This window comes from Gekko japonicus, unplaced genomic scaffold, assembly GCF_001447785.1.
Source record: "Gekko japonicus isolate JY-2015 unplaced genomic scaffold, Gekko_japonicus_V1.1 scaffold734, whole genome shotgun sequence".
Lineage (NCBI taxonomy): Eukaryota > Metazoa > Chordata > Lepidosauria > Squamata > Gekkonidae > Gekko > Gekko japonicus.
In genome coordinates, this window is record NW_015174295.1 from 603,249 (window position 1) to 628,930 (window position 25,682).

General features: G+C 47.4%; 1 protein-coding gene across 1 annotated transcript; it reads left to right on the top strand.

Moving 5' to 3' along the window:
• The first annotated feature begins 331 nt into the window (after positions 1 to 331).
• DDX52 (DEAD-box helicase 52) lies at positions 332 to 25,682 on the top strand. Its single transcript, XM_015424072.1, has 14 exons — positions 332 to 568; positions 2,933 to 3,072; positions 3,568 to 3,753; positions 6,301 to 6,444; positions 8,765 to 8,876; positions 8,966 to 9,038; positions 10,214 to 10,417; positions 11,473 to 11,563; positions 12,407 to 12,529; positions 14,087 to 14,237; positions 16,176 to 16,251; positions 18,966 to 19,037; positions 20,458 to 20,550; positions 24,829 to 25,682. The coding sequence occupies exons 2-14, from the start codon at positions 2,980 to 2,982 to the stop codon at positions 24,905 to 24,907; spliced, it is 1,497 nt and encodes a 498-aa protein (XP_015279558.1). The 5' UTR covers positions 332 to 568; positions 2,933 to 2,979; the 3' UTR covers positions 24,908 to 25,682.

A 25,682-nucleotide genomic window follows, 5' to 3' on the forward strand; every position in this document is an offset into this window, starting at 1 on the left:
CTTTGCAAATGGATTTTGAACATAGGTAGGATGAGTTCAGAAGTCTGTTGGGCTATGGAAGGTCCGAGAGCCTTTGCCCAGTGGTGTGGGGCAGAACCATGAATCAAGGCATTTCAGCACTCAGAATAATGTAGGCTGCTGAGGCAGCCTTGTTTGGAGATCTGGGTAGTATTTACCAATCTCCACTCAACTATCTGATCTTGACCTTCAATCTAAGTAAGGGTTTTTGGGAGGAGGAGGGGTAAAAGCACAATGGAAATGTCAAACTGAACACCCTGTTTTGTTCTCACTGAAGCAAGTTTATGTCGTTCTGTTTCATTCCAGGTAATCAGATCAAAGGACAAAGAACACCTGGTGGATCTTGAATTCTTTGCGAGCAAAAGCAAAACACTTCCAAGCCCTTCTGAGAATGGCCCGGGAGCAACTGAGCCTCTAGATAAAGCAGAACTGTCATCTGCCGTACGCTCTGAAGATGACCTGAGCGAATCTGGAGGGGCTGCAAAAAAGAGAAAAAGGGATGCCCAAAACAGAGAAGGGAGGGCAAGGAGAAAGAAGAAGACCACCCAAGGTAATGAGTAATCAGCTTGTTCTAAAATCAGGTCCTCTCTGGGCTTCATCTTGGATGTCATCAAGGTGTTAGCAAGCAGGAACTATTAAGGCGCTACACATGCCAAAGAGCAACGGCCTCTCCTGGTTGTGGGGAAGAGTACAGTTGAGACTATCCAGGCAACCAGCTCTGAAATGCTTTATCTGGGACAAAAGATGTCACAATGTAGGCTATTTTATTTTATTAAAATGTATGTTATTTTATTTATTTATTTATTTATTTAAAACATTTATCAGATCTCAAGGCAGCTTACAAACATAGGCAAGTCACATAAAATAAAGTACATTAAAAACTTTAAAATCACTGCTAATAAACGTAATGAAATGTGGTCCTAAATAAAACCGTCTTCAGTTGCCTCCTAAAGATTGGAAGTGAGGGGACCAGACACACCTCACTTTTAATTATTATGGAGCACACACTCCCCGGGGAGATGTGTTCCATAATAATGAAAAGGCCCTTTCTTGTTTATCTTCCAAACAAACTTCTTTGATGAGACAGTCAGGAGTGTGTCTCTCTGTAGTCTTAATTCCCCAGAGGGAACATACAGGAAAAGACAGTCCTTCAGATACCCTGGTCCCAGGCCATCTAGGGCTCCAAAGTTCAAAACCAACGCCTTGGTCTTGGGAGCAGATTGGTAGCCAGTGTAATTGCTGTAATATCAGGGTCACATGCTCCCAAAAGCTGGCCCCAACCAGCAGTGTAGCCACAGTGTTCTGCCCTAGCTCACCCTCCGAAAACACTTCAAGGGTAGACCCAAGTGGAGAGCATTGCAGTAGTCCAGTCTAGATGTATCTAAGGCATGGGTCACTGGTAGCTGGCACATTAGCCGAAGCTGGGCAAAAGCACTCCAAGCCACTGTAGCCACCTGGTTTTCTAAGGCGATTGCTGTGTTGAGTAGCACTCCCAGCTTTTAAAGGGGAGTATGACCCCATTCAAGATGGGATGGATCTCAAGTCCCAGGTCTATATCAGCTATGCTGCCATGATGGGGGGGATCCATTCTCTTGATCTGTGGGCCAGATGCTGCTTCTTTACTTTTGCTTCTGTACTGCTTTCTTATCAATGACCTTGCAGGTTGCCGGTGTAGTGTCTGGGATGCCTGGAACCGTGGGAGCACTTTCGGTTCCCAGCTGCGGCCTCTAACGGCCTGGGGACCCTTCTCCCGCACGCGGGAGCCAGACTAATTGACCTATGGAAAGGGGGGGTGCATATAGGGTGCATGCCCTATATCCCATTATGCTTGTAGGAACGTTGCCATTCTTAACAGTGACTTTGTTACTGCCTCTATAGCTCTGCAATAAATTATAACCTTTCTGATAAGGGTGTACTCAGTTGTTGGCTGTGGAACCTGAAAGTCTGCCTTTCTACTAACCCAGAGAACCTCTGTCTTGTCAGGATTTTCAACTTGTTCACCCTTATCCAGTCCCTTACTGACTCCAAGTGCCAATGCAGAACATCATCCTTGGAATCCAGTGGGAAAGAGGCAGAGCCGGGTAGCGCCAGCTTATGGGTGACACCCCAGCCCAACCCTCCTGATGACCTCTCCCAGCGGCTTCACAAAGATATTAAATTATAGCATGGGAGATAAGATCAAACCCTGTGGAACTCGGCGGGTCAACAGCCCTGGGGCAGAGCAGGCGTTCCCCAGCACTACCCTCTGAGACCACCCTCCTGATAGGACTCAAACCACTGTAACCTGGTGCCCTCCAGTGCCGAGAGGCAGCTCAGTAGGATACTATGATTGATCGTATTGAAGGCTGCTGCGAGATCCAGTAGAATTTGCAGACTCTTATTCCACCTTTCTAGTTCTCAGTAGAGGTCATCCACCAAAGTGACCAGAGCAGTCTCTGTTCCAGTCCCTTGCCTGAAGCCAAGTTGAAATGGCTCCAGAAGATCCTATAGTAAAATGGTATTCAAGAAAGATGAAGAAGAAGAGATTGGATTTATACCCCGCCCTTCACTCAGAGTCTCAGAGCGGCTTACAAACTCCTTTCCTTTCCCCTCCCCACAACAGACACCCTGTGAGGTAGGCGAGGCTGAGTGGGCTTTTTCCAGAACTGTCCTTGAGAGAACAGCTCTGACAGAACTATGGGTTGCCCAAGGTCGTCCAGCAGCTGCAAGTGGAGGAGTGAGAAATCAAACCCGGTTCTCCCAGATTAGAGTCCGCACACTTAACCACTACAGCAAAATGGCTCTTATTTCTTTTTCTTAAGCAATAGAAGCCATGCAGTAGAATTTCTTAGGTGGAAATCTTCATAGGTGTTTGTCATTAATTTTACTAGATCTTTGTCCTGGTGTACACTGTGTGTGTTCTTGAAACTTTCAGAAACAGCTCCGCCGCTTGCTGGCAATGAAAATGATGGGCTGCTGTGGATGTCTGCTCTGGAAGCAAAGCTTGGTGTTCCCAAAAAGAAGGGGGAGGAGAAACCCACTGCCGAGAAACTGGAACGAGCCAGACGAGAAAAGGTGAGGAAGTTCTTTGAATCGTTTTCTATGAGGAAATTTGTGGAGTCATTAAACTGAACAGTGAATCAGTGAACCAAACATCTATTGGTTTGCTTTTATCGTTAGGAATGTAGGAGACACATTTCCCTAAAAATGGGTAGTGTTGGATTTTTAGTCATGTGCTCAAGGTTTGAATTAGAATTGGAGTTATGAGTCAGTAGCTACTCCAAGATCAGGGAATCTTGTCAGTAGTTCCACTGATGTCGCCGGGAGAGAGATTTCATAGTCCCATAGAGCAAGCATTCTTTCTTCTGCCCAGTGTATCCATCCCAAAATACGAACTTCTGAATCTAGATTGTGTGAACAAGTTGCAATCAGTTGGCTTAATTAGCCAGTTAAATATTTAAAGTCCTGTTATGAATGTTTGCCAATTTGAGCTTCTGTAGAAGAAAGGATAAGATTTTTTCCTAGAATTCCATTTTACTGGCGCACATGTCAAAATTTATTTTCCTCCAGGTAAACCATTTCAGAAACCAGCAGAAGATCTACATTGAAGGAACAGATCTTCCAGAACCAATTGCTACGTTTGAGCAACTCAGAGACCAATACAAAATCCACCCAAAGATCATGCAGAATATTGAGGCTGCTGGATTCCAGTATCCCACACCCATTCAGATGCAGGCCATTCCGGTCATGCTTCATGTAGGTGCCGGTTATCTTTCTCTCTTTGTCTCTTTAGTCACTCGTGAGCAACGTGCCTGAAGTTCTATGTAGTCTTTCTTGGTGTGAACCTCAGAAGTCTGCAAGAGCAGGGGCTTTTCCCATTGATTTCAGTGTTGGGAGATGGATGTTGTGCCTGCAAAGCAGGATTTGTTTTGAAATGGATGGAAGAGAACCCTTGTGGTCAGCTGGGGTTATTGTGAGGCTGAATGTAATCACTTGTGGTCAGCTGGTTGAAGGAGTCGGCCTTTGGCTGGGGTTATTGTGAGGCTGAATGTAATCTTTATTGAAGGCATTTTATATCCTCCAGAGCTTGTTAGATATGGTTAACAACAAGCTGACAACATGTATGGAATTGCAGGTTTTAGAGGAAGAAATTATTTGGAAACTTCTTCCCCATGCCCAGGTTCCCCTCTCTAGGTTTCAGTAAGCTGTTCAAGTCTCATTCAGGCTAATTCCTCCATCTCCCTTCTCGAAATATTTTTTTCCCTTTCTAATTTCCCAGGAGTTAATGTATAAAGTCATATTTTTCTATTTACCCGTGCAGTTCCCTGAATATGTAGAGACCTGTTTTTTCTGGGTTTTGTGGTATAGTGGTTAGAGCAGCATACTAAGGACCCGGTCAGACGTGCCGGAAAACGCGGGGGGGAAGCGCGGCTATTTGCGCCGTCACATTCTGATGCGCTATTATGCGATCAGACGCGGCGACGGCTTCCCCGCAACAAAGAGGATGACGGGGGAGGAAGCCGCGCGACGGTGCAATCACACCTGGAGGTTTCCATAGGCGGCCCGTGGCAAAGCGTTTGCCACTACCTTCGTTGAGGTAGTTTCTTACTATGCGGCTTTGGCGGCTTGCCACGGGTTCGCCACGGGAGTGCTACACCTCCCAGATGTTCCTGTGTGATCGCGCCCGGATACTCCACAGGACTCCTGTGCCATCAGCGGGGCAAATGCTCCGTGTGAACAGGGCCTAGGATCTCGGAGACCCATGTATGAATCCCGGCTCTGCCATGGGAGCTTGATGAGTAACTTTTGGCCAGTCACACATTCTCAGCCTAACCTACTGTGACAGACCCCTACTCTTTCTTTTCTGTGAGGCAGATTTTCACGCCAAAACACGGTTCACCGGTCTGACTGAGTTGCCTTTTAGTAGCGTGCTTGCTGTGAAGAATGTTTGTGCATCTGCGGGGATGGAAGGATTTAGTCGAGGGAACGTGTTCTTTTTTAATGTAAACTTTACCAGAACTTCCGTTCTGTTTATTTAGCGCCAGTCTGTCTCCGATTCCCGTGGAGAAATTTGAGATTTTACTTAGATAAGCTTTTAGCCGACAGGAATCAAGAAATTACTTTAATGGTGGCAACGTTTGCTGTGAAGGCCATATCACCAACAATTTCTAGATGGAAATGCCTAGTTTAATTTTATGTTTAAGATTTTGTAAGGGGTGTTTGACTGAATTGTATACCCTGTCTGTTTTATGACTTTGGTGGTGATTTGATGGGTCTTTGACCGTATTAAATGTTTGATTGATAGTAGCGTGTTTGAATTATAAACTTACAACTTTCTTTGTGTCCCACCCAGTGTTAAGGAACTTAATTTGGCTTTTGCCCAGGCCAGAGTCTTATTGTAACTCAGCAGGAGCCCTCTTATTGTAGGGGGAGTCTAAGACTTGAGGAGTCTGAGACTGTTTCCTTTTTCCCTTCTCAAACCAGAGGCCCCTTCTGAGTTGAACCCTCTGAATAACTGGGTAAGGTATATCCTCCTTTTCCTAGGAGCAATAACCCTTTTCTGTTTGGCTAGGCTGGCAGTTTCCCACCAACTGCCCAGCCTCTTCCGGCAAACCTAAACCCCAGTTCTGGAGACGGTGAAGAAATGGAATCCAGCTAGGGCTGACCCTTAGACTTTAAGTTCTGATTTCTGAAGTTTTCCTCAAATGTGTTGGTACACAGTAAGGATAAGGAGTTGTGTCCCTTCACTTCCCAAGTGACTTGTCACTGTCACACACACTGACACACACACACACACAGACAGAGTCCTCCCGACTGGCAACGGCCAAGCCAAAGCCCAAAGGAGGACTGACCCCCTCTGACAAGACTGACAAGACTTTTGAAAGCTCTCCTCAGCTGGCACTGACCAATCACCCAGGCAGCAGCCTGTCAATCAAACTGTGCTTTATAGTGAGGCATTAACCCCTAATCTTCCAGCTCTCTGTTTTTGTTGCACTAAGCATCCTGGTTTCGAAGGTCAGTTCATCACCTCTACTTTACAGGGGTTTTGTGGGGCTAAAATGGAGGAGAACGAAATTATGTAAGCTGCTTTGGGTCTCCATTAAGGATGTTAATAGATAAACGTATTTAATACTGCTTACACAGTTTGGCCATTGTGGGCTTTTACCTTTCATGTTAGTGCTGCTCTTTTATACTTATTTCTTTTTCATGCCGAATCTGATTTACATGTTTGTTTGTGCTGTGCAAATTATCTCACTTTGTCTTACCTAAGGGTTTTTTTCCTCCTTCTCCCTCCCCCACTAGGATCGTGAACTCCTGGCCTGTGCCCCCACAGGCTCTGGGAAGACCCTGGCTTTTTCCGTTCCCATTCTGGTGCACCTGAAGCAACCTATGAACAAAGGCTTCAGAGCTCTCATAATTTCACCCACAAGGGAGCTGGCCAGTCAGGTATGATGATTAAGAACTGTGAACGAGTCGGTTGGAGGGCACTGTGTGTGTGGTGTTGTGGGAGGAGCCCTGGCTCATTGGTAGAGCCCCTGCTCGCATGCAGAAGGCCCCAAGTTCCATCCTCAGCACTTTCAGTTGAAGGAACCCTGGGAGCAAGTCTTGGGGAGGACCTTTCTTTGCCTGAAACACTGGAGAACTGATGCCACTGGAAAACTGGGGCCCAGTGCTGAGCTCGATGGTCCAACGAGCTGACTTGATGCTTGATTGCTTCACCTGCCCTGGAGACTGCAGGTTGTCGGGGGATTTCAGTGCTAATGAGCTTTCCAAGGCACTGAAAGACATCAAGAGCAAAAAGGCACCAGGCTTTGACTGCATCCATAATGAGTTCCTGGTCAACGGCAGTGTGTTCTCTAAGAAGTGGCTCGCAAAGTTTCTCATTGAAATTATGAGAACAGGAAGACTTCGAGGGGAATCCAAGAAAGACGGTTGTTATTCTGAAACCTGGGAAACCAAGTCATCTGGTGGAAAGTTGCAGGCCTATTTCCCTTCTGAGCTCCTGTTATAAACTCCCCGAGAGGCTAATCCTGAACAGAATCAGTGACAGAATTAACGAACATGTCCCTATAGAACAAGCAGGATTTAGACCCCGTCGTAGTTGTGAAGACCAGGTTCTCAGCTTAACAACTTGCACTGAGGCTGGATATTAGAAGTGTCTTAAGACATCAGCTGTTTTTGTTGATCTGACTGCTGTTTATGACACAGTCTGGAGGGATGGTCTGCTGTACAAGTTTTTACAAATTTTCCCCTGGAGAACATTATTTTGACTCCTAAATAACATGCTGACTGATAAAACTTTCCAAGTAACTATCTGTCAGTCAATCAGCAAGCAGAAGAAACTGAATACCAGTCTACCCCAGGGTTTGGTCCTCGCTCCAGTTCTTTTCAATCTGTATATCTCAGATGCTCCTGAGACAATATCCAGGAAGTTTGCTTATGCTGATGACATGGCGATTGCAGTAAGGCACAAATCAGTTGATAGAACTGAGGAAATACTAGGGGCCTCAAAGGTTTGGCTGGCTAGCACCGTAAATGGTGGCTTATCCCAAGTCCAGGAAAAACAGAATGCTCTGTTTCCATCTCAGTAACAATCTTGCCAACCACGAACTGAATGTCTACCTTAATGGCACCCGACTTACACACAACCATACACCTAAGGACCTTGGCATTTCCCTGGACAGGACCTTGAGCTATAAACACCATCTTACCAATATAACAGAGAAAATACATACGCGAAACAACATTCTCCAGAAATTACGTGGTACAACTTGGGGTGCGTCTGCTACAACACTCAGCTGCTCAGCTTTGGGCTTGGTGTATAGTACTGTGGAATATGGCGCTTCACTGTGGCTCAACAGCCCCCCCCTCCATATCCTTAAACTTGACGTCCAACTTAACACAACAATGAGAACCATCAGCGGATGTATTAACCCCACTCCAGCCCATTGGCTGTCCACATTGTGCTGCATCGCTCCCCCATCTCCAATGAATATAGAAAGATGAATATAGTGAATATAGAAAGATCACTGAAAACAGAGTTGCCTAGCCACAAAGACATGACTGACGCAGGCCTACTCAGACGAAGATCCCGATACCCAGCAATAAGATCACAAATCCTGCAATCACAAAATTTCTTTCTAGGGAATGAATGGTTGTGAGCATAGATGCAGTCAGTCCCACCCGATATCCATGACCTGATAAACACCAATAAGAGGCCCTCAGGATTACACTTGCCATGTAAAATATGGAAGGCGGCAAATAGAATATAAACAGGCTTTGGCAGTTGTGCAGACCTGTTGTTTAAATGGGGCAAAATACCAGGCAAAATACCAGAACACATGAAGCTGCCTTCTACAGGGTCAGTAGAACCGCTGGTTTTTCAAGGTCGGCCTTGTCCACGCAGACTGGCAGCAGCTGTCCAGGGTCTCAGGCAGGGTCCTTTCACATCGCTTTCTACTTGTGCTTTTCACATGGAGATTAAACCTGGGGCCTTCTGCATGCAAAGGCAGAGCCACAACCCCTCTCCATTAGAATGAGCTTTAGACTGTCTGGGTAGAATTGTGTTCCCTAGAACTGCTTTCTGTGTCTTGTGTTCGAGAGAGTGCCTTTGCAAGCTGTGCTACGCAAGGCCCTTTGGAGATGCTGGCGGGTTGACCCTTAATCCGTGGCGCATTCTGCTGTAGTGCAAAGCCTCCGCCTGCTCATTTTTGCTTTCTCAAGAACTACTGCATGCGTTTCAGCCTGTGCTCATTCTCTTTTCTAGACACACAGAGAGCTAGTAAAGCTGTCTGAAGGGACAGGCTTCCGAATTCACATGATCCACAAAGCTGCCGAGGCCGCAAAGAAGTTTGGGCCAAAGTCATCCCGTAAATTTGGTAATTCGGGTATACATCTCAGTTTATGGACAGCATTCTATCCGCTTGCCCTTTCCTTTGGTCCTAAATGTGTGCATGTTTTCCTGCAGATATACTGGTGACTACTCCAAACAGACTTATTTATTTACTGAAACAAGACCCTCCAGCAATAGACTTGGCCAGGTATGTTGTATAGGTCCCTTTTAAAGCTGTCTAAGCCAATTTCTTCAGGATCCCTCCAGAAGGGACACATTGACCCAAGCATGTGCCAGTTAACATTGGTTGCATTAACGCAAACCTATTTTTGCCTGAGAATTGAGTAGTACGTATAGCATACTTCAGATGCACACCTCGCGTCTACCCTGTTTCCCCGAAAATAAGACCTACCCCCAAAATAAGCCCTAGCAGGATTTCTATGAATTTGTGGTAACAAGCATGTGCCAGTTAACATTCGTTGCATTAACGCAAACCTAATTTTGCCTGAGAATTGAGTAGTACGCATAGCATACTTCAGATGCACCCCTCGCGTCTATGTCTTTTACCCAAATTCTGCAGTCTGCGCAAAGCAATGGCAAACCACCTTTGACTATCTCTTGCCTTGAAATCCCCAAGGGGCCATGAGTCAGCTGTGACTTGATGGCAGAAAAATGCAGATTTAAGCTTAATTGCACAGATTTTGCTATCACTCCTTTGCTGGCATTCCAGGAGGGCCAAGGGTTCCCTGACTGCTGGAAATCCTGCCGAAAGCCAGCCCCTGTTTGGCTTCAGAGGTTATCCAGCTTTCCAGCACACTTTGAACCCAGGTTTGTTTGTTTGTTTCAGCCTCAAAGACTGGAAACTGAGGGGGGGGGGGTTTCCTCCAAAGCAGAGCATTTATATTGTACTTTGGAAGCAGACCAAGAAGGGCTCTTGGCTTAAGACTTGGAGAACTACTGCCAGTAGTGAGCCAGCTGGACCAGTGGTGTGTGTTTTTGCAGACTTAGAAATGTTTTAGGCGTGATGTATTGTCAGCCCCCTCCCCCTGCTCCAGTTGAAGGCATCCATCAGAGTGAGGACAGGAAACAGCTTGCTTGAGAGTCCCTTCCCAAGTAACCCTTTGGCTGAATGGTCATATTTACTGTCGTCTGATGCATGGGACCCAACATTTGGTGGGAAGAAGGGGCAAAAATGTAATAAATAAAATCAGGGCTCTGCAGCCTGGGGCAGGGATCGCAAACGCCTCCAGCGCTGGGCCCTCTTGCTTGCCTGGGAATGACCTCAAGCCAGCAATACTGACTGAGAATTCCTGCCAAACCCACAAAGACCTGTCGTTTAGAATGGAGGAAAGGAACTTAAAGCAGCCTCCTGCTCTGCCATAGGATCGAGTGGCTCGTGGTCGATGAGTCGGACAAGTTGTTTGAAGACGGGAAGACGGGGTTCCGAGACCAGTTGGCCACCATCTTTCTGGCTTGCACCTCCCCTCTTGTCAAGAGGGCCATGTTCAGCGCAACGTTTGCACACGATGTAGAGCAGTGGTGTAAGCTGAACTTAGACAACGTCATTTCGGTCTCTATTGGAGCAAGGTAAGCATGGAGACTCAGTGGCACCTTCTTTTCTTGTGGGTAGGTTCTTGGGATCCTTCAATATCTATCAGGTTACATAGCTTTGGTGTGGTTGTTGGAAGCCGGGCCTCAAATTTCATCTGTGTCTTCAGGGTATTGATTAAAGGCCAGCTGTTGGTTAGGTTTGTACGACTTTGTTACATTGCCGACTGCCATTCTGGATTTCTTCCTCATTATGGTTCACCTGATGGCCATTGCTTATGACAGGTCTCCTGTCCAGTGGTTTCCTTCTCTGGAGCTTGGCTCCTCACACTGCTCCATAAGTCCTGCTTCTGTTCCTGGATTTTCTGTGGTGGTTACTTGCATTGTTGAAGAGACAAACCCCCTTTCAATTCAGGTTTTTGTCTTGCTGGAAAACAGCTCCAGCGTGTACTGGAAACTTGGAAGGGGCTTCTGGATTCTTGATATTTACTTCTGTTGTTTTCATCATAGTTTTCACAGACTATTTGAAAGCACACCAAGTAGTCTGTGAAAACTACGATGAAAACAACAGAATATCATAGAATCACAAGGTTGGGAGGGGCCATCCAACCCCCCTGCTGAATGCAGCATCAGCCTAGAGCACTTATCACAAGTAAATTTGTGATATTTACTTTTGTTGTTTTCATCATAGTTTTCACAGACTACTTGAAAGCACATCATAGGCCATGCTTAAGCACCCTAATGTCTGTGTATGTGTGTGTGTGTTAGCCTGTATTGTGCTTGTGCAGATTAAAAAAAGTTGGGCACAGAGTCTGCCTGTTTTCTGCATATAGGCAGTGTAATTTTGATGTATTATTAATGTTAATACTAATAATGTTAATGTTCTGGGTTAATATTCTCATTCCTTAGCATCTCTGAGGAGGGGGAAGAAAGGCAGTACTCTGGTAACACGTAACTATTCTTATAAAGCATATTTGTCATTTAGTAACGATGAACAGCTATTGAACCTGAGTGGTGGATGGTAGAATGTCTTTTATTGCATGGGCAATTCCTTCAGCTAGAGCACCTTTGCATCTCTTGATTTTTGGTTCCAGAAACTCTGCAGCAGAGACGGTGGATCAGGAGCTCTTGTTTGTGGGTTCGGAGACTGGGAAGCTCCTAGCTATGAGAGACCTTGTGAAAAAGGTAGTTTGGGGTTTTGCTTTTTATGGCTCCTCATCTGGTGATCTAGATGCGCTTGTTAATAAAACTGAGGCTGGATCCAGCAAACACTGGATCTGCCTTTTACTGTATCAGACCCTTGGCCCATCAAAGTCAGTATTGTCTACTCAGACTGGTAGCAGCTCTCCAGGCAGAGGTTTTTCACATCACTTAATGCCTGATCTTTTAGCTGGAAAAACAGAGGCTACAGCAGAGAGGGCCGTAGTGCTTCAGGCAGCCACTTCTGTCATAACAAAATTTCCCTGCGAGCAGAGAACTAGTACATGGAGAGACAAGTTCTAAGCTAGCCATCTCAGTGTTATGCTAGATTTTGATATTCCAGGGGTTTAAAAAAAATAAGAAAGAGGAGCTCCCTTATCCAGAGTCTGAAGTGGTATAGTCCACTCTGCTCTCTTGCTCTGTTGCATATGTCTTCTGGCCTGTTGTTCAAGGCAGTACCTGTATATGGACTCTCTTTGCAAGGGTTTTCCTTCTACGCCTGTTCTGTACTTCAGCAAGATGAAAAATGTGATGAAGTACATGGCATGGACTTTGGGGTTTTACAATCTGAAGAGTGTTCAGAGAACTTTCTCCATGGCCCTGGAGAGGCTTCCCCAAAGGAGGCAATCCCGACACTGGAGAGCTTTAGTTACTTTAATGTCCAGCAGCTGAAGAGCCTGCCTGAGCCAAAGGACCCATCTCCCGGCCCTCTTGATTTTACCATCTCAGTAACACTGCTCTCTCAGCGCACTTGGCTGGACACCCTGTCTGTGTTTTTGGTCAGCTGCCTGCTCAATTTTGCTTTCTTCCCCCCTCTCTTAACTGCAGGGCTTCATGCCTCCTGTCTTGGTCTTTGTCCAGTCCATTGAGCGGGCGAAAGAGCTTTTCCATGAGCTTATCTATGAGGGCATCAACGTGGACATCATTCATGCAGACAGAACACAACAGCAGGTAGGATCCTGATGCTGCGGAGTCCAGAGGATGTTGCGCCTTCAGGCTCTCCCTTGCAAGTGCTCTGGGACTCTCTTGGGCCGTCTTGCTGCTGGTGGAACTTCGGCAGGCCTGCTTCTGCGAGCAGCGCATGCCCCGAGCCAGGTGGCAACAAGCTGTCTGTGGCTGTCTGCTTACAGGTCCTGTGTCGTCTCCTCGTCCTCCTCCAGCGTTATGTTGTGGGAGCTCTTGTGGGGCAGTGGCGAAGGCTGCAGTGCTGTATGCCTTCTCCCAGCAGTGCGTCCAGTGGTGATGTAGTGGTTAGAATGTTGGACTATAGGATCTGTGGAGGCCCAGGTTCGAATCCCTCCTCTTGCCAGGTGACCTTGGGCCAGTCACACACGCTCAACCTAACCTACCTCACAGGGTTGTCATCAGTATTCCATGTAAGCTGAGTTAGTGTGAGTTAGCTCACAGTTTTTTAGCCTCTGGCTCACACATTTTTGTCTCAGCTCAGGTAGGATGGCTCCAGAGCAAACTACTTTATGCAGTAGCCAATGGCTTGCTCATAACTATAATGGCAGGAGCTCACAAAGGAGAATTTTTGCTCATAAAGACTCCACAGCTTAGAGGGAGCGTTGTTTGTCATGATGATTAAATGCAGGAGAGGAGAATGAAGTAAGTTGCTTTGCGTCCCCATTGGGGAGAAGGGCAAGGTATATGTGAAGTAAATATATATTTTCTTATTTCGTTCCTGGTTGGTCTTTCCTTTATTTATAGGCTGCTTTGTTCACTGAGATCTGAGGCAGATTACTCAATTAAAAACCACACAGTCAGAGCAGCCTAGTGCCTTTAGTCGGCAGTGCAGTAAAACAGGATTACCAAATGAGAGAGCAACGTACAGAAAGCATCATGCTACGTACAATGAAACTGCAACTGGCAGCGAAACAAAAAACGGATTACAAAAAACAAAATTAGAGAAACAGTATGACAATATAATTTATATAAGGAACAAAACAACCAAAAATGGCCATTGGGGACCTTCCAAACATGCTGCTGCAGGCAAGGAAATAAAGGCCGAGGAGGAGGCAGTTGGACTTGGGACCCCCCCGTGCAACCAGTCTTGGGTTTTTTTCACACACACTGCCCCCCCCCCCACTGGCCAGCCCAAAGCCTCTTGGTCTCACAAGCAGGGCCTTAAAAAACAGCAGCTCTCCTTTGTTCTGTTTTATCCCCAGCCTTACCCATTTGGAGGTATATTGCCTCCACACGTGGAGGGGTTTTTTTAGTTGCAGAGCTCAGTAGCCATTAGAGTTGGCCTGATCGCCTTTTAAAAGCCAGCCCAAGGCCCACATTTCATAGCAGCAAATTCCACACTTCACCGAGGAGGGTGCAGAGTGTTTTCTTGTCCAATTTCAAGATAAGTGTGCACGTAGAAATGGGAATCAGGGAAAGGAGCGGCCAACCCAAGGCATCAATGCACAAGCCGCTGCCCATCCTCCCAGTGCCTGATGCCTGAGGGAAACGGCTGTCTCGTCTTTGTATTTATTGGGGGCGGGGGGATATTTGTCTCCCTAGAGAGAGAATGTCGTCCAGAGCTTCAGGTCAGGGAAGATCTGGGTCCTGATCTGCACCGCTTTGCTAGCAAGAGGAATTGACTTCAAAGGAGTGAACATGGTCCTCAATTACGACTTCCCAAGTAGCGCTGTGGAATATATTCACCGGATTGGTGAGTAGAGAAGCATGTTTGATCCTGGGGCTCTTCTTCCTTTCAGCTTTATGGTGGGGAAGCATGTTAGTGGAGGACCTGCGTTGCTTGTCTGATTCCCCAGAGTCAGTCCTCAGTGTCTCCAGATTTAAAAGGAGAGAGAGAGAAATCTCCAACTGCAGCAGAACTCTGAGAAAACTTTTGCTGTTGAGCATCCTTGGCTCTCCGTGGGCAGTGGCAAAGATGTGTGTGTGCGCGCCCTATGATTCAACAAGCAGCACAGAGCATGTTGGGTATGGTCTTCAGTTTTCACTTTAAAAAAGGTTTCTGGCCCTTGGGGAGATACCCTTGAAAACAGTGTGAAATCTCAAAAGCCAGAAAGGTCACTAGTATTTGGGAATAGTGGCTTCTAACTCCATCTGACAAGAAAATCGGAATAAAATTTGCAAAATAAAGAGCTTATTGCTTCAGTTTGCATAATTCTATACAGGGTGCAGAATTCATTTTTTTTCTTGGTACAAAAACTGAGTGGCCTGGGTGCAGAATTTAAGTTCTTTTTTTAAAAAATTGAGCATAACAAACACGCATGGAGTGGGGAACAGTTGTGAACTTGATAGGATGACTCAGTAGAAAGCAGATCCTATAAAAGATGGAGCTGTTAAAATGACACATTATTATCATTTCTGTTTACTATACTTTCCCACCCCAAGGACTCTCAAGGTAACTGTACCATCACTAAACATCTGTTCAAAAACTAACAAGGCAGCAATGTTCCCTCTATGCTTTGGAGTCTCGTGAGCAAAACTCCTACTTTGTGAGCAATTGACATTAAAGTTGTGAGCGAGCGATTTGGCTACTGCATAAAATTAGTTTGCTCTGGAGCCATCCTTCCTGAGCAAAGGCAAAAATGTGTGAACCAGAGGTTAAAAAACTGTGAGCTAGCTCACACGAACTCAGCTTAGAGGGAACACTGCAAGGCAGACTAAGATATAGCCATAAACAGACAGGTACATATAGCATGCACGCACAGATGGCAGAACAACAACTGTGTCTTGCTTTTTGAAAGCTAGCAACAGACACTAATCCAGCAGGGTATGTGGAAGGAGGTGCACTTGGAAAGGCCTTTCAGCCAATAGGCCCTTCTGGCAAGGAAGGCACTCTGAGCAGGTCTTGCTCACAGATGAGCAGGGTGACTTGCAGGAGAAGAGACACGTTTTAATCTAGTGCAGGGGGGATGTGGCTGTCGGTGGACTTTGCCACTACACTTCCATGGGTTCTATTTGGTACCCCTCTGTTTTCTTTGGCTTAGGTTCTTCAGTCTGATTCACAAACACAATGGAACGATCAGCTTATTTCTTGAATCACCCCCCCCCCGAAAAGAGCAAGAGTCCAGTAGCACCTTAAAGACTAACAAAATATGTGGCAGGATAGGAGCTTTCGTGAGTCACTTCTCACTTCTTCTGAAGAAGAATCTATGAGGGCCGCAGTGGCTCAGAGGTTAAGACGTTGAGCTGCAGACTGGAAGGTCTGTCACTCGACAGTTTGAGACCCGAGGGCTGCATGACGACGGAGTGAGCTCCCATCTCTGGCCCCAACTCCTGCCAGCCTAGCGGTTCAAAAGCAAGAAATTGCAAGTGGATAAATAGGTACCGCTTCAGTGGGGAGGTAACAGCGTTCTGTCTGCCTTGGTGTTCAGTCATGCTGGCCACATGACCACGGAAACGTCTTTGGACAGCGCTGGCTCTTTAGCTTGTAAACGGAGATGAGCACCGCCCCCTAGAGTCGCATTCAACTGGCTTTCGAGCCAGGGAAACCTTTAAAGAGCACTTGCTGATGACTGCTCTGGCAATTAACAGGCAGTATTTCTTTCACCTGCAGTTCCATGTACACGAGCCCCCTTTCTGTGTACCAGAACATACATTAAAGAGAGAGCTTATCTAGTGTCTTCCTGTCTGGCAGGTCGCACAGGGAGAGCTGGACGCACAGGAAGAGCAATTACTTTCTTCACAGAAGATGACAAGCCATTACTAAGAAGGTACTCTCCAGCTTTGGTGTGTTTCCTGACTGTAAAGTCGTATTGTTGCTTAGGCTTCTGTTTAGGAGCAGTGCAAGTGGGAACTGGTAGGTGTGGAATTTATCATAGATGGCCAGTCACTGGCAAGGAGACTCGCTGCCTGTCTGCCCTCTGTAGCATCCCGACAGTTGATGAAAGCAAGGCCCCTTTTCCCCCCATGTCTGCACTAATACTGTACAATACCACATCAGTGGAGCACAAAACTATGCACTTCTATGAGATGCTGCGGTAAGGAGAAATTGACCTGGCTTGCATAACAGAAACATGGTTGGAAGAAAATGACGTGGTGTGTCTGTCCCAACTAACAACCCCTGGCTATGCAGTCCTCCACGAACGCCACACAACTGCCTGAGGAGGAGTTGTGCATATTATCTTCCCTGAATCGTTCCGCTTCTACAGACTGCCAGTGCAAACTATCACTGATACTGACTATACGCACTTCTATGAGATGCTGCGGGAAGAAGAAATTGACCTGGCTTGCATAACAGAAACATGGTTGGAAGGAAATGACGTGGTGTGTCTGTCCCAACTAATAACCCCTGGCTATGCAGTCCTCCACGAACCGCCACACAACTGCCTGAGGAGGAGGTGTGCATATTATCTTCCCTGAACCGTTCCGCTTCTACAGACTGCCAGTGCAAACTATCACTGATGCTGACTATATGCTCCTTGTGTTTGGGATTAAGGATAGTTTGGTGTAGTGGTTAAGTGCGCGGACTCTAATCTGGGAGAACCAGGTTTGATTCCTCACTCCTACACTTGCACCTGGCTGGATGACCTTGGGCAAGCCGTAGTTCTGACAAGAGCTGTCCTTGAAAAAGAGCCGTTTCTGTCAGAGCTCTCTCAGCCCCGCCTACCTCGCAGGCAGTGTTTCCTCTAAGCTGAGTTAGTGTGAGCTAGCTCAGAGTTTTTTAGCTTCCGGCTCACACATTTTTGTTTTCGCTCAGGAAGGACAGCTCCTGAGCAAACTAATTTATGCAGTAGCCAAATCACTTGCTCACAACTTTAAGGCCAGTAGCTCACAAAGAATTTTTGCTCACAGGACTCCGTAGCTTAGAGGGAACATTGCTCTCAGGGTGCCTGTTGTGGGGAGGGGAAGGGAAAGGAGTTTGTAAGCCGCTCTGAGACACCTTTGGGTAGAAGGGCCATGGGGTATAAATCCAATCTCTCTTCTTCTTCTAGAGTAGGCATTCTTTTTGTCTACTGGCCACCTAGTTCCCCAGTGGGTACCCCCTCTGAGCAGGAAGAAGTATTGTTGGATGTGGTGCTGGAGACCTCCTAGACTGATTTTTCTGGGGGGCTTCAGCTTTCTTGCCAGCGATACCTTGCAGGACCACCCCAGGTTTTTATAGCTTCTTTGACTGCCTTGGGTCCCACCCAAATTGTGACTGGCCCAACACGTGAAAGAGGCCACACCCTGGGGTTAAATCTTTTGCACCGAGACTTTGAGGGAATATTTGGTTTCCAGGCTGGAGAGTCATCATGAACCATCTGACCACTACTCGAAGGCAAGTGAATGTGGCTCCAACACCCCACATCAGAGGAGGTGTGCTTAAAATGGTGTGCCCACTTAGACTCATGAGTCCTACTGGATTACAGAACACTGTTGGGATTTTAGGGTTCCAAATGTGTATCCTGTCGAGGCCTCCGTGGAACAGTGGAATGTAATACTTCTGAAACTATCAACAGGGTTGCCCCTCATTGACTTCTGCCCTTGGGACAAAACCTAACCCCCTGGTTTATGACGGAGCGGGGTGATCTGAAAAGGGTTGGGAGACACCTAGAACGGTGCTGGCAGAGAAATCTGACTGAACCTGACAGATCGGGACGCAGCAGTGATGGCAGCAAAGAAAGGTTACTTTGCTACTATTACGGCGTCAGCTAGTTCACCTTCATCCCAATTGTTCAGAGTAGCTCAGCATGTGCTTATGCCTAAATCTGAGCTTCTGCTGTCCCAGGGACAGAGTTCACTGTGATACTTTTGCCAAGTTTTTTGCTGATAAAGTATCAAGAATGCGGTTTGATCTGGATGTCTCTGAAGACCAGTGTGAGCCAGGATGGTTCTCCTTCTCCAGACTACTGAAGTTTGGTGGAAGAGAACTAGGAGGCGGCTCTCCTCTGCGTAGCACTGAGCTCTGGAGGGGGTCTGCCAGAGGGAGGTTCCCTTTGGTCAGAATGGTGTGCAGATTTGTAAATATTATCAGCACTGGCAGGTTTGTGGGGGGAAAGTGGATCTGTGTGAGCCTGAAACATCATTGGTTCTCAATGGCATGAGATGCTGAGAAGAGAGCCAGTGTGGTGTAGTGGTTAGAGAGTTGGACTAGCATCTGGAAGACCCAGGTTCTAATCCCCACCCGACTCTGGACGTTTGCTGGGTGACCTTGGGCCAGTCGCACGCTCTCAGCCTCACCTACCTCATAGGATAAGATGGAGGGGAGGAGGAGGATTGCAGAGAGATGCAAGTTATACATGAAGCAGATAAAGTAAATAAATAAAAGTTGAGCCTGGACTTGTGCGTGTGAATTGGCTGCTTTTCATGGTTGCCTGTAATAATTAATTCAGTACTTCTCACTCTTTGCGTCTGCTTCCTAGACCAGAACAAAATATCCAAAGTTAATGAGGATGGTCGCATCTGACTCTTCGAACCCTCCCTCCTTTTTTTTCTTGTCTTCTAGCATAGCCAGTGTTATTCAGCGAGCCGGCTGCCCTGTGCCAGACTACATAAAGCATTTTCACAAACTGCAAAGGTAATGTTGGTATTAGATTGAATGAAATGGTGACACTAGAACGGGGAGGAGGTAAAAACAAACAAACGCAAACACTCTGTGGCCACTCCATGTTTGACAGCCATTCCCGTTGCCCCAAATCATGACCTCCGACAGGAGCTCTGGAGGCGGAACACTGTGGAGCCCTGTGTGGCTGGATTTTGAGCACAGGCTCAGGCCACTTTCAGTCCCCGTTTAGGAGAACAGCAGGGTATAGCTGAAGGAAATAAATAAAGAAGGTTGCAGGGGACCATTGCTCGCTGCCAGTGTACTTGGTGTAGGCTGAGGTGCCCTCCGAGGCCGTGTGCTCGACCACCTTCTCTGCCAGCAGGAGGCACGCAGCAGTCTGCGCTTCACAGCTGGTGATGGCTGATGTGTTGGCCTGGCACTCCACAGTGGCTTCATGATGCTGGGGGCCTTGAAGGAGATGCCAGGAATGGGGAAAAGCTCTTTGTAAATGTTGACTTAGAATCACAGGATCACAGAGTTGGAAGGGACTCCCAGGGTCATCTAGTCCAACCCCCTGCACAATGGAGAAAGTTCACAAACACCTCCCCCAGGCCCCCTCCATGGTGACGGCTGTGGTTCTCCTTGCGGCTAGCCCTGCACTCGACTTCCTTGGCACTGGCAGCAGCGGCAGCTCTTTCCTGACCCGCCCCTCCTGCTTCCCTGCTTCCTGGGGTCCTCCTCCTGACTTGCGTAATTCTTCTCCTGCTCCTCCTTTGAGCTGCCTGCTATAAGACATATTTATTTATTTATTATGAGATTTAAAGCCCGCCCTCCCTGTGAGCGAGCTCAGGGCGGTTCACAGACTGGGCACGTACGCCAAGGGTTAAAACAGTTAAAAACAAGATAAAACAATCATTTATAGTCATTTATAACAATACAAGGTGCTCTAGATGTCTCAAAAAACGTCTTCAGTAACATGGTGGCATCCTGGTGGTGATGGTCCCAGATTGGTGCTATCAGTTCCAGGCAGCGCTGTCGTTCATTTGTCACAGGGCCATCTCACCCCCCCAATGTTACCCAGCCCAATTGGTAGTGGTGGTGCAGTGGTGGCGGCTCCTACTCGAAAGCCTGGCGGAAGAGCTCCATCTTACAGGCCCTGCAGAACTGCGCAAGGTCCCTCAGGGCCCAGATCTCCTCCGGGAGCTCATTGGAGCCACCACCGAAAAGGCCCTGGCCCTGGTTGCTGCAAATCTGGCATCTTTGGGGCCTGGAGTCACCAGATGTTGCGTCCCCGACCGCAACTCTGCGAGCTAAACTACCTTTGTTTTTAACAGGCACGTTGGCTGCCCCCGGGGGGAGGGGGGGGCTTAGAATGATAATTGAAACTTGTCTTCAGTTAATTTCTAATGTAGCCCTTCTCTTCCCCCCCCCTTCTCTAAATGCCATTTTTCAGCAAGCAAAAGAAAAAGATGATTAAGAAGCCTTTGGAAAGGGAACACATTCTCACGTCCCCTCGGTTCTTGCAAAGGAAAGCCAAAAGGAAAGGGTAAGTTACACGTTCTTTGATATCCGGTGTGAGTCTTGTGTGGCAGGTAACAGCTTGAGCCTCTCTCCTTGTAAGTTTTCAGTGGGTTGGGGACATCTGGTTGGCCACTATGTGAAACAGGATGCTGGAGCACATCAGGTGCTGCTCTGATCCAGCAAGGCTGCCTTTATGTACTTAAGGTGAAGGCTTTTGGAAAAGAGCAGCAACTCTGTTTATGTGATTCCATGCGAAGATATGTGGAGGGAAGGCAAGAGAGAAATGATGTGCTTGTAATCCTCTGTACCTTGTAAGTAGGTAAACTGAGTGGCTGCTTCTAGCTTTTGCTTCTGTGCTCTTGTTTCACCAGCACTGACTCTGCCCTTAGCTTGCCCTGTGCTAAATCACAAGGCAATTTCAGCATGCATTCGCTTTATGAAAAATACCTTAGAGAAATGTCCTGCGATGTTTTCCAAAGTATGCTGCAGTTATGAAATGGCTGGCTTTGCTGCACAGCCTTGAGGCATGCATTTCTGTACTCTGGAGTAGAGTTGCCCTGTGACCTGGGTGGCCCAGGCTGGCTGGCCCAGTCTTGTCAGTTCTCGGAAGCTAAGCAGGGTCTAGCCCTGGTCAGTACTTGGATGGGAGACCACTGAGGAAGCCCAGGGCCATGACGCAGAGGCAGGCAATTGCACACCACCTCTGGATGTTTCTTCCCTCGAAAACCCTACCTGGTCGCCATAAGTCAGCTGCAACTTGATGGCAAGGAAGAGCTAACTCAACTCCTACTGGGCAGGGGGGGAGGAAGGCTGAAGAACAACAGCTTTAGCAGCTTGTGCTAACCTGCTTTTAACAAGGCGCCTCCAGATGGCAAAAATTAGGGAAACACGGAGGCAGTGATTTCTCAGGGACTGGAGTCTGGCAATAGGGACGGCCTGTGGGACAGACGGAGCTGCTTGTCCAGGGAGCCCAGTGCTACTCTGAGTCAGGAGGAGCATTTTCTGCTTGCCCTTCTGAGCCCATGCCGCAGCCTGAGCCTTTGTGCAGCTACTCAGCTGCCGAGCATATCTCGTTAGGTGTGCAGACTCTAATCTGCGAGAACTGGGTTTGATTCCCCCCCTCCTCCACTTGCACCTGCTGGATCACCTTGGGCAAGCCGTAGTTCTGATAAGAGCTGTTCTTGAAAAAGAGCCGTTTCTGTCAGAGCTCTCTCAGCCCCACCTACCTCACAGGGTGTCTGTCGTGGGGAGGGGAAGGGAAAGGAGTTTGTAAGCCGCTCTGAGACTCCTTCAGGTAGTGAAGGGCGGGGTATAAATCCAATCTCTTCTCTTCTTCTTCTTCTAACTGAAACAAATAGTACATTGGAGGCTCTGGATCTTAAAGCCAGTTTATTGCCAGGCAAAGAGTGTTGTGTTGCTTCTGAAATGGGCTCCGGCTAGAGCTCCGGTGAACTGCTACCAAAGGCATCTTCATAAGAACATCAGAAGAGCCCTGCTGGATCAGATCAGTGATCTGTCTAGTCCAGCATCCTGTCTCACGTAGTGGCCAACTGGTTCTTCTTGGAGGTCTGGCAATGAGGCATAGAGGTCTTCCACTGATGTTGCCTCCAGGTACTGGTATTCAAAGATTTACTGCCTCTGAACATGGAGGTTCCCCTTAGTTACCATGGCTATTGAGCGATCCAATTTATTACAGCAAGAGCCAGTAAAACAGTACAATTCTGATATAAGGATTAAAACAATAACATAGGAAAAGTATAAAAACATTAACAAGAGAAAATTAATAAAATTAGTAAAATAAAATAATGTTAATAAGTTACCATGGCTTGTAGCCATTGATAGACTAGTCCAGAGATGTCAAATCACTTGTTTCGAGGGCTGGATCTAACATAAATGTCACTTTGTTGGGCCAGGCCATGTGTGCCATAAAACAAATGCCAGGTACCAGAGATATAAACTGTATAAAGGACAGCAGCTGGTAAGCTCCGAATTGGTATATCTTCACTGCAAGGCCCCGTGGGCTGGGAGGGGTGCAGAGGAAAACCCACATGGGTGGACTTTAGAGCCAGCGGTGCAATGCTGGGCAGATGCTCCCGTGCTGCCTGACTGCCGAAGATGAGGTTTTTCTGCCATGCTGAAGCCACAATCATCTTTCAGCAGTCTCCTGTCTCCTCCCTTGCATCAGTTGCTCGCGGGCCGCATAAGAGCCCTGGATGTGCCAGTTCTGGCCCCCGGGCCTTATGTTTGACACCCCTGCACTAGTCTGTCCTTCATGAATAAGTCTGATCCCTCTTTAAAGCCACCTAGCTTCCAAATAGATCTCTGTATTTGACGTCCCAGTTTACTGTCGCGGTGATACTGTGGAGGTCAATCAGTCTTGGTGATTATAACAGGGCAGGGAGAGAGGAGTATGATCCATAAAATATGCAGGACCCAGCTTGTTTAGGTAGTGGGGTTTGCCCAGTGCTTGATGAACTCGTGTGACAAGAGCATCCCCATGTTGGGAGTCTGCAGTCCAGGGCAGACGGTCCGAAGTGATAGGCGACTGGTAGTCTTTGGGCTGGACGAGACCGCTTGCTTCCCAAACGTCTGTCCACAACTGGATCGATGCTGTCAGCTTGCCAGGCGGCATCATTGGTGGCAGGCACCCGAGGCCTTGCTGAGGAGGAGGAAGCCGGATGGAAATGGATGAGATGGACCTGGAGAGGACGTTCCCGAAGGGCCTTCTGTTCATTTTACATTAAATTGGCTCTGACAGCTGAAGAGCTGGCCTGTAAATGGACCGCTGCTTTGTTGTGGCTTAATTTTGGGAGTAATGCAGAAATGAAGAGTGCCTAAAAATCTCCCATGCGTGGGCCTTCTGTGCCTCCCCATGGCACCTTTATCTATTTATTCCTTCATATTTACAGCCTGCCCTTCCCGCAACCGGGCTTAGGGTGGGTAACGACATTTCAGGAATACAATAAATAATTAAAATATTATTAAAACACCATCATATGCATTAAAATGGTAGTCACAACGCAAGAGCTGAAAGTTAGCGGAGCCTCTAGTAGGAGAGGCAGCGTTGTGTAGGGGCTAGAGCACTGGTTTAGACCAGGTTTCAGATCCTGCTGAGCCCTAAGGTTCACTTGGTGAACTTGGTCAGTCAGCATAAACTGCCTTGGAGGGACTAATTGATTAATTATCATGTGGCCTTGTGTGTAGTATAGCCAGGAGATCCTATGATGGTCTGGCAGCCAGACGTTCTAACACTTTTAGCATTATGCATCACTAGGTGATGAGCGAAACTTGTTTTTAAGGCAAGAGACATTTCAGAGGTGGTTTGCCATTGCCTACCCTGCGTCACGGCCCTGGTATTCCTTGGAGGTTGCCCACCCACGTATTAGCCAGGACCGGCCCTGCTTAGTTTCTGAGCTCTGACGCAATCGGGCTAGCCTGGGCCATCGAGGTCAGGGCCTTGGAGGGACTACAGTGGAGGGAATCCATCACGCATTGCTGAGATTAAAATGTGATAAAGAGGTGGGTTCCAAGAACATGAGGCTAGAAATTGGAAACTGCGCTTGGAGTTGTTGAAGTTAAAGAAGGGATGGGACACCCACACTCATGCCTGGCCAGAAACACCACAGTCTGTGACTCCTCTGGAGCTCAGGAAATTATTTGGGATTCGGTTTATAGAAAGCATCCCGATTCAGACCACCTGAATGTTCACAGAAACTAAGCATACCAAAACCAGGTAAATGGCAATTAAACACACCAGATTAGTATGGATTCTGCCTCTGTTGCTTCACGCCCTGGTCTCTTTCTTTAAAATTAATTTAGGCTTTTCATTCATTTGGTGTCGTGGTTAAGTGCGCGGACTCTAATCTGAGAGAATTGGGTTTGATTCCCCCACTCCTCCACTTGCACCTGGCTGAATGACCTTGGGCAAGTTGTAGTTCTGATAAGAGCTGTTCCTGAAAAAGAGCAGTTTCTGTCAAGAGCTCTCTCAGCCCCACCCACTTCACAGGGTGTCTGTTGTGGGGAGGGGAAGGGAAAGGAGTTTGTAAGCCGCTCTGAGACACCTTTGGGTAGTGAAGGGCGGGGTATAAATCCAATCTCTTCTTCTTCTAATTTATAGCAACTATGTGCACTTGGTTCTGCATGGTTCGTGGGTAATCCAGGGCTGCCATTTACATTGTGTTCGTTGAAGAATTGGAGGCTCCTCTGAGACCAAAGACTTGTTTTATTTTGAGATGTTCATAAAGCTGGATACATTAACATTCTTCTAACCTGGCACTTGTTCTCTCTGTCTCCCCCACCGTAGGATAATCTCCCAGAAAGGCGTAAAGAAGGGTAAAGCAAAAAATAACAATGCTCACCTACAAACTGTTCCAGAAAAATGACTAGCCTGCCTTGAAAAATCAGTCAAGATAAAAGGATTCCTGATCTGTAGGAATGTTGATTTCAGGACGCTGAAGGGGTTGTTGATGGACTTGTGGGGTGGAGACCTTCCTGTTGTGCTTTTTGACAACAGTGGCAAACTTCATTCCTGCCCAACTTGCTCAGGAGCCAAAGATTCTGGTGCGGTGGGGGGGGGGCTTAGTTTAAATTTAAACATTTAAACCTTACGAGGGGAGGAAGACAGCAGGCTGGCGTTGCCAGCCAGGCAAGTCTTCTCCCTACTTGCTAGCAGGAAGAAGACTCAGGGGCCGGCGACAAAGCTACACAGCGTCCCCTCTCTTCCCCAGCCAGCTGAGCAGAGAGGGAGAGAGTTAAACCTCAAATCCCGTCTCTGGAATCACGCCGGAGCTGCAGCACCGTTTCTCCACTGGATACAATAGTCTGCATGTTAACTTGTTAATTCATTTGAAATGTGCTGTTGGAGGAGAGTTTTACAGATACCGTGGACCACCAAAAAGACAAGTGGGTTCTAGACCAAACCAAGCCATTGGATACAATGGAGAAATCGTGCCGCCGCTGTGGCACAACTTCAGAGAGGGGGTTTAAAGTTTAAATCCCCTCTCTGCTCGGCTGGCTGGTGGGGGAAGAAAGGGGGCAGCTGCATGGCCCCTGTTGCCAGCTGCTGAGTCTTCTTCTTGCCAGCAAGCAGGGAGGGAAATCTTGTGGGGCTGTCCCTTTAAGGGAGGGGGTGGAAGCCCCCCTTAGCCCCACTGCAGC